We start from the raw sequence: 8,840 nt of genomic DNA, 5'->3' as shown, positions 1-8,840 counted from the left end.
AACAAAACTCCAAAGTAAGCAAGTTAAACACATGTGTGTAACACTCATTAAAAAACCCCTAGATACAAGTGATCTACGCAGGACCTGATGAGTCCATATAAAACTTAGAAAACATCCAATAAAATCCACCAAAACAAACAAATCAACTAACCCATGATAGAATTTATCATAGGCTTAAGAAATTAAGCATAGACTACACGTAAATAAGTGAAAAATAAATTATCATGGACAAGTGTCAAAGGGAGACACACTTTAACACAGATTATAGCCATCATTGAAGAAATTAAGAAACATGTCCAAAAAGAATGGCTAAACAATGGTAAAAAATCATGAAAACATCGTTTAGAATTAATCCAAACAGAAATAACTATTAATACAAGGTATAATCGTATTTATAATATGCAAATAACCCGCATCTATCTAATGTCAGCACGAGAAAATGTACTTCAACATTAAATAACCCTCGAAAATATTAAATTATCGAGAAAAAGAATTATCATGATTTTTTCCTAATTTTTTCTAATTTTCTAGGGCCTCAAAATACGATAATTTTAAATTCCACCAAACCTATCTTATGGCATTCCAAACCTATATTTTTCTAGAAAATTTTCAGCAAATAGATTTGCTAAAATACCATTGATATTTTAAAAAACCAATTTCTAGGATTTTAAAAAATAATTTCTAGAATATTCCTAATTTTTCCTGAGAATCCCATCGTTCACGAAATTTCCATCAAATCCAATGAAAATTTTTAATTTTAATGGATTTTCTAATTTTCAAGGTTAAAAAATATATTTTTAAAGAAATTTGAATGGTCACGGGCGCTCAAAGGGACACACCACATGCCAAACACCAACCCCACATTTTCCGTAAATTTAAAATAACCTTTGTCTAAATTTTCACTAATTTTTAGGATTTTTTTGAAAATTTTAATTTACCTCGAACGCATTTAGAATACGAACAATCAAAAAATTTTGTAATTCCAATGGTTTTCCCGGAATACAGAAAGCCAATAGTTACGGGTAAATGAAAAGACAAAAAAAAACAGAATGTGAAAGGTTAAAAGTTTCCGGAATCCGAAAGGTCAAAAGATTTTGCGGAATTCGGAAAGCCAAAAGGTTTCTCGGGAATGCGGAAAGCCAAAGGGTTTCCTGGAAGATGAAAAGCCAAAAGGCACCAAGAAAAAATTTCCATAAATTTTCAGAGAATTTTCTTTTCTTAGATTTCAAATTTTCTTCCTTTTTTAAGGCTTTTTCTCCCAGCTTAATTTTTGAAAATATTTTTAAAAAGAAACCCTTTTTTTATATTTTTTAAAGCTTAAAAAAAACAAAGCTTTTTTAAGCTTTAATAAAAAGCTTATAAATTTAAAAAGGGGGGGGGGGATTTTTGCCGGCGGCCTGCAGCGCAGCTCCCCCTCCTGCGTGCGAGAAAAGCAGAGTAAGAGAGAGATGATTTCATTCATCATCTCTCCACACTCTTCTCTCCTCTCCATCTTCTCCACTCAATTCACTCTACACCCCCTCCTTCTCTCTCTGTTAGGAGAGAGGTTAACTTTTGATTAACTTTTAATTAATCTTTTTAATCATAATAAAATCATAATTATGATTAACATTAATAAAAAATATGTTTTTTTAAAGAGGTGTTTATACATGCGAGAGGAAAATAGAAGGAAAATTCAGAATTGAGAGACGAAGAGGGTCCCACGCACATGGGAGAGCATTCAATGCATCCAAATGCTGCCCCCTACTGCATTTCAGCAGAAAATCGACAGAAATTTGATCGCATACCCGTGAAAAACCTGCAAAAAAGTATAAAAAATAAAAATTTTAACCATAAAAATGCTCCAAAAAAATTTAAAAATTAGAAAAAAATTCCTAAAAATTCTAGAAATTTAGGGAATCCATTCTATAAAAAATATCCACACTAAAATATGTGGTATTTTCATAAAAATTTTCATTAATGCTTATTTTAAACTATAAAAAATAGGAAAAAATAGCATTAAACTCACGAAATTCCCCCGCAACATTGATTCGTCCATTGAATAATAGTAACACGCGTTCCAATTGCCATATCGACAATCCATGTGCAAATCATCAACACAAATCAACAAAATAACATTTTTATTAGTAAATATTAAAATTTACTTCAAAAAAATTATCAAAAATTACAATAAAAAAGAAGAATCAACAACCATTAACTAGAGATTGTTCTGATACCATTGTTAAAACCCTAAGATCTCTCTAGATAATTGTTATGCATAAACATGCATAAATGAGGCATAAACTCATCCACCCAACCACCCCCAAGCCCAAGGGATGCACACATGAAATATAATGAAATACATCATACCTTTACCTTGATGTCCCATACCATCAAGAGGTATAACTCCAATCCAATAGCATGTACCACCCGACCACCCCCGAGCGTCACCTAAAAAGTAGATAACAAAGTAGAGTTCCAATAGAGGGAGAGAGAGAGACTTTATTGTATTGCAAAAGAGATTACAATGGAAAAAGTACTTCTATGAAGAAGCTCGACCACCCGACCACCCCCGAGCGTCACCTATAAATCACTTTTAAACTTTATCTACATGCATGATACAAAAAAGTTTATTATGGCCTACAAGGGTCTATTATGGCCTACAAGGGTCTATTTTACAGAGATAGTGGTTGTTTTTTCCTAATTTTAAAAAATTAGAAAAAAAATTCTAAAAATTTAGGGAATCCATTATACCAAAAATATCCACAATAAAATATATGGTATTTTCATAAAAATTTTCATTAATGTTTATTTTAAACTATAAAAAATAGAAAAAAATAGCATTAAACTCACGGAATTCTCCCACAACGTTGATTCGTCCATTGAATAATAGTAACACGCGTTTCAATTGCCATATCGACTATCCATGTGCAAATCATCAACACAAATCATTAAAATAATATTTTTATTAGTAAATATTAAAATTTACTTTAAAAAAATGTCAAAAATTATAATAAAAAAGAAGAATCAATAACAATTAACTAGAGTTTGTTCTGATACCATTGTTAAAACCCTAAGATCTCTTTAGATAATTGTAATGCATAAACATGCATAAATCAGGCATAAATTCATCCACCCAACCACCCCCAAGCCCAAGGGATGCACACATGAAATACATCATACCTTTACCTTGATGTTCCATACCATCAAGATGTATAACTCCAATCCAATAGCATGTAGCTATAGTATGAAATGGTAGGTGAGTAGATATGATTCTCTACACAAGAGATCATAGCCTAAGCCTCCAAGCCCCCCTTGAGTGTGCCCCATGCCCCTATTATATAGGAGGGCCCTCAAGTGACTCTTGACTCTCCATTTCCCATGTGTGACCCTTGGATGCCTGATTCTAACCTTAATCCTTAAGGTTAGTCCTAACCCATGCTCCACTAAAGCTTATTCCCATGCCCCATGCTCACAAGCCTAATGTGGGTTAGCCTCCTAGTACATGCACTCATAATGTGCGTATAACAAAAGGAGGGGAGGAGGAGGAGGCAAGGGAGAGTGTATGAGCATGTTGATGGGGAGTTACAACGCAACTCCCCATCTCAACGCAATAATGCATAGTGTATAATGAATAATCATACAAGTGTGTGTATGACATTAGTGAAAAGTAATATGTGCTTATGATTCACCAAAGTCTTGATGACACTAGAAACTTCATGACTTTCACTTCCCAATGTATTTGAATGTAATTCTTATATAATATAGAATGCCCATGGGCCACCACATACCACCTTTCCAATGTATTTGATTGTAATGCTTATATAACATAGAATGCACATGGGCTACCACATACCACCTTCTTATCCATCATGTAGGCGCATGAGCTTTGAAGCATTTGCTCATAGCATGGGCATTCATTATGGGACCAAGGATGATTTTTAACGGGTTGGGTCACCCTTCAAAATGTCAGGTTTGGTAGAGATTGTAACAAGACCGCCGCTTCAAACACAATACAGAATATTGATAGACAACAAAGTAGAGTTCCAATAGAGGGAGAGAGAGAGACTTTATTGTATTGCAAAAGAGATTACAATGGAAAAAGTACTTCTATGAAGAAGCTCGACCACCCGACCACCCCCGAGCGTTTGTATGCATAGGCTGCCTTGATCACACTCACACTCGCAATCACACTCTCAATCACAATCATGCTCTCAATTACATTCACAATCGCAATCACAAGAGGTCTCGCGATATATGTGTCACACACGCTCGCGGTATGCCCAATATAGAGAGACGCGTTCGCCCAAAATAGCCAAAAGCGAGACGGTGCTCCAAAAACACGCGGCCCTTTCCTGCAAATTTGGTACGCGGTCGATGCTGCAAAAACGTGGTAAAAAACAAAAGAAAACTTTTCGAAAAGATTAGCAAAGTTGACCCTTCTTCAAGCTTCCGTATCTCCAAAACTGATGAGAATTTACCTGCGCTCGTGAGATAGTGTTTTGTTCTCCTCGGCGAGCTCTACAAGCACCGTGAGACACTCTCTCTCCAGACTTGCCTTCGAATTCTCAAAAACAGACTTTAATATTGAATTTTCTAGAGAGAGAATGAAAAACAGGCATTTTCTTACTTTTTCTCTAATCTAAGGCATCAAACGAGATTAAAAACGACTAAAGTATGAAACCTTCACTCTGGCAAAGTTGTTCTATGTGATAAGGACTACATTTCATACATACAAAACTTTTTCTCTAATCTAAGGCATCAAACGAGATTGAAAACGACTAAAGTATGAAACCTTCACTCTGGCAAAGTTGTTCTATGTGATAAGGACTACATTTCATACATACAAAACTTTTTCTAATTCAATCCATAACATGCTCAAAAATCAATCCCAATGTATGCACTTGTGAAGGTGGGATGAGTCACTGTCTCAGAACATGCCCATATGAGACTTTGCACAAACATCCAAAATCACCTAAAAATCACTTTTAAACTTTATCTACATGCATGATACAAAAAAGTTTATTATGGCCTACAAGGGTCTATTACAGAGATAGTGGTTGTTTTTTCACATATTCCCTTATTTTTTGATGGTCACTCAAAGTAAAAGATTGTATTTAATGGCCAAATATCCCAAAACCAGCATGACACCTGTCAAATAGCAACCATGTGTGGAATTTTGCATCCCCTAAAACCATTTTTTAAAGCAATTAAAAAACTTATAACTACCAAATTTATAGGTTTATCTTGGAAATTTACATATTTTTGAGCTTTTATGTACTTGAACGTTTTCTTTTTGATTAGGCTAGCTGGCATTTCTTTCATTACTTTATTAAAGGTTTATTTTGGCCTTCCAAATATAGCATGTCATGTTGTTATATCCTGGAAACTTCCTGCATTCTGTGTGTGTGTGTGTGTGTGTGTGTGTGTGTGTGTGTTATAAGGAGTAAATTCATGGAATTTAACATTTCCATGTTTTTCATTATTTATGAATTCTCCTAGATGACAATAAGAAGAGGAACTATTTATGAATTTTCACGTTTTTCATTATTTATGAAATTATTTTAGACTATGAGCAGACAACAACAACAAGATGAAATATTTATCACATATATTTAGTGAAGTAAAAAGGCCACCGCATTGAAGAGGCTCAATGGCTACTTGATCATGTCCTCGTTATGCCCATCCATCCGTGATTACATCTTTTATTAATATTCACTCATGATTATTTCAGATTTTGTGAACTAAGGATAGGTACTTCTTATATTTCCACCTTTTATTATTATTATTTATAAGTACAATTGCTTCTTACTCTTGAGGCATGTTATGAGGAGATAATTCATGGAATTTAATATTCCCACACGTTTTTCATTATTTGTGAATTCTCATAGACGGGTTTAGATTGGGATGTCTTTCTAAATCTGGGCGATAGTAGCTTACTTTGCTTTATTACAGAGCGATCTCTCTCTCTCTCTCTCTCTCTCTCTCTCTCTCTCTCTCTCTCTCTCTCCGCACAAAAATCTCTTTCTATGAATTAGGATGCTACAAGGGTGCTGCCTCGAGAAGGAGGGTGCCGTCGATTTGTTGAAGGCCTTAAGGTTGATAACCTTTCATTCCCAAGGTCTCATTTCATTAACGCCACAACATTTGCATTAATTAATGTTCAACAATAGAGCACATATTCCCTCAAAGGAACTAAAATGCCTTGAATTTAAAGAAATCGAGATTTGATTTCTACCAAAGTAAAAGTTAGCAACATAAGGCTGGTTGTCTTGGTTCCCACCGCCAACATCATTAGGATAACAAAAGGCCGACCGACAGCTGTCCGTGAGGAGACCGGCTTGCCGACCTATATATAGGCACCTCGTCCCATTTCCCTTGGCAAAACGTCAGAGATCGTGGACATACACAGTTACGTTATCGCCGGGTTTGATCTTCGTGTTTTTTTCGTTACTCTGTCAATCTTTTTTTTGCATCAGAAGGTGGAGAGCAGTGGTCTGAATTTCTCTCTGTTCTGCGAGTTATGGCCTTTCTTTTATTCTTTGTTGTGTGTTTCAAAAGCAGAAGCGTGATGAGTAGAGCAGGTCTTTTGACCCTTGTTTCTTCATGCTTTTATGTATGCTTGCATCAGAAGACCAGTTCTGCGGAGAGCAGTTCTGTTGTTATTTAAATCGATGGGCTTCTTCTTAATTCAAGATAGGAAGCATCAGGTTGTTTTGAATAGGTTTCTTTTCATTGCCTTCTCAGAGGTGAAGATACAAAGTCGAACAGGATATGGTTCTGTCTTACTAGAAGGGCAATTTGATGTGTGAACTCCTACCTTGCCGTCGTGTATGCATGCTGTGCTGCCTTACATTTTCATCTGGTGACTACATCTCGGCTCATTTGTTGGTCTATCTCACCTTTGGTACATTTTCCGCTGGCCTCGTAACATGTCAATGTCCATTCGGACATGTTAATCATTAGTGTCCATGTTAGTGTGTTTTTGTGACGGCCACCAGGAGCTATGTTGCCCTTGAATCCGCATACCATACATGCATGGCCATGGGCATTTTCATGATGGTTTTTTTTTTAATATTCTGATCCTGTTTGTCTGTGTGCCGCATTGTCTAGTCCCAAATATCGCACAGGTAAGTACCAGATTTCAATTGTTTTATTGCAAAAACTTGTTCCTGTCCATATTTTGCATTAGAATCTAGGAAGCTTCATCGAAATTTGGCATTGAATGCTGCTTTATGTGCCATTTTTGCATATTGATTTTTGCTTGAATGTGCAGATCTTATTGTTTAGCTTGAACTGGGTAACCCCTCAGATACACTGGAGCAAGAGAGCTGGCAAGTGGTACTTGCCTTTTATGAGGCACTAGCCGCCGGTGACGCAGAAGCTGTACAGGGGCTGTTAGCCTCGGATGATTTAGAGTGGCGGTTTTATGGTCCTCCATCAGACCAATACTTGATGCAATTGCTCACGGGAGTGTCGACGCATGACAGTTACGTGTTCAATCCAGTCTCCCTCCGTGGCATTGGTGACAAGGTCTTTGTAGAGGGGGAAAGCGAGACCGTTGACAGCAGCAAGTGTTGGGTGCATGTGTGGACTGTGAAGGCAGGGAAGATTACAGAGCTCAGAGAGTATTTCAATACTGCTCTTACTGTTGTGGAGCCTTCTGCTCTCAACGCTGTACACAATTTTCTGTGGCAAAGTCATATGGGCAAAGGCATCAGGAAATCTATGCCGTCTCTCATTCTAGCAATTTGAACTGATTTTGCAGTTTGAAGTTGTTTTAAGGGTGTCAATAAGCAGTGGAGATGTAGGCTTTAAGTTGGCCCGTTACGAGAATTGAAGTGGTGGTAACTGCTAGTTTGTCTTTGTTAGTCTATGTGTATGGAAGTGGACCTCATCGTGAGGGCATATCTATTTCAGCAAAGGAAAGCTTTTGAACGGTTTTGTTCTAATATAGAAGTCTTGTCTCTTCACTGGACTTATGGCGGGATGATTTTGTCGAATGATGATGCTTGGATTCTTTTGAGTGTTCTAAATAGGATGAATATCATCATCTTTGAGGTTGAGATTTTTCATGGACACCCTTGGTATTACTTTGGTTTCATGGACTTATAGGTGCATTTTTAATGAAGGCACGAGAGAGAGAGAGAGAGAGAGAGAGAGAGAGAGAGAGAGAGAGAGAAACCTCTTGTTGAGGAGGTTGTGTATATGTCTTCGGGGACTTGTGAGAATTATATGGAGTAAGGAAGGGACAGACAATGGACTGGGTGTGCAGTTGAATACTTGCCCCAAAGCTTTGTTGAGGAGGTTGTGTATTTATCTTCAGGGACTTGTGAGAATTATGGAGTAAGGAAGGGACTTCTGAGAATTATGGAGTAAGGAAGGGACATACGATGGACTGGGTGTGGAGTTGAATACTTGCCCCAAAACTGACGGTTAAACTTTTGGTCAATAAATTTCTTACTTTTATGAGAATTTGGACCTATTTTGGAAAATCAATTGGGGATGAGAAAGGTTGTATGCAGTCCCAAAAATGTTATATATCAGTTGCGCCTTGATAGGACAACTTTTGAGTGCTGATAAGATCTCTCTGATATCGGGACTCGTTTTATTGTCCTAGGGAATTGTGCAAGTCGAGCTTACCTTAGCTTTGCCGAAGCATGTGTCGTTGTGTCTTGCCTTAGGCCATAAATGTAACTCGTTCAATGTGGGTCCATTGTCACATCGGAGTGCTCCTTGTTGTTGATGGGGTGAAGGAAGAGATCTCTTTGTCTACATGGAGACAAATGGAGATTGTCTTTTGTGATGCTTCTCTCTCACAAAAGGTGGGGGAAGAAGTTGCTTTAGCTAGAGATCCTCTA

The 8,840-nt window shown here is 37.0% G+C and overlaps 1 protein-coding gene across 1 annotated transcript; it reads left to right on the top strand.

Annotated features, from left to right (window-relative positions):
- The first annotated feature begins 6,430 nt into the window (after window positions 1–6,430).
- Window positions 6,431–7,903, top strand: LOC147639687 (wound-induced protein 1-like). Its single transcript, XM_086772741.1, has 2 exons — window positions 6,431–7,109; window positions 7,256–7,903. The coding sequence occupies exon 2, from the start codon at window positions 7,435–7,437 to the stop codon at window positions 7,732–7,734; it is 300 nt and encodes a 99-aa protein (XP_086628867.1). The 5' UTR covers window positions 6,431–7,109; window positions 7,256–7,434; the 3' UTR covers window positions 7,735–7,903.
- The last annotated feature ends 937 nt before the right edge of the window (window positions 7,904–8,840 follow it).

This window comes from Cibotium barometz, chromosome 3, assembly GCF_041138505.1.
Source record: "Cibotium barometz isolate CiBa-2024 chromosome 3, ASM4113850v1, whole genome shotgun sequence".
NCBI lineage: Eukaryota > Viridiplantae > Streptophyta > Polypodiopsida > Cyatheales > Cibotiaceae > Cibotium > Cibotium barometz.
Note: the sequence above shows the minus strand (reverse complement) of the source record. Positions and strands in the feature narration are given on the sequence as shown.

Bases quoted from the DNA above. Each gene is read 5' to 3' on its own strand.
- LOC147639687 (XM_086772741.1), top strand. From the start codon at position 7,435: ATGCAATTGCTCACGGGAGTGTCGACGCATGACAGTTACGTGTTCAAT.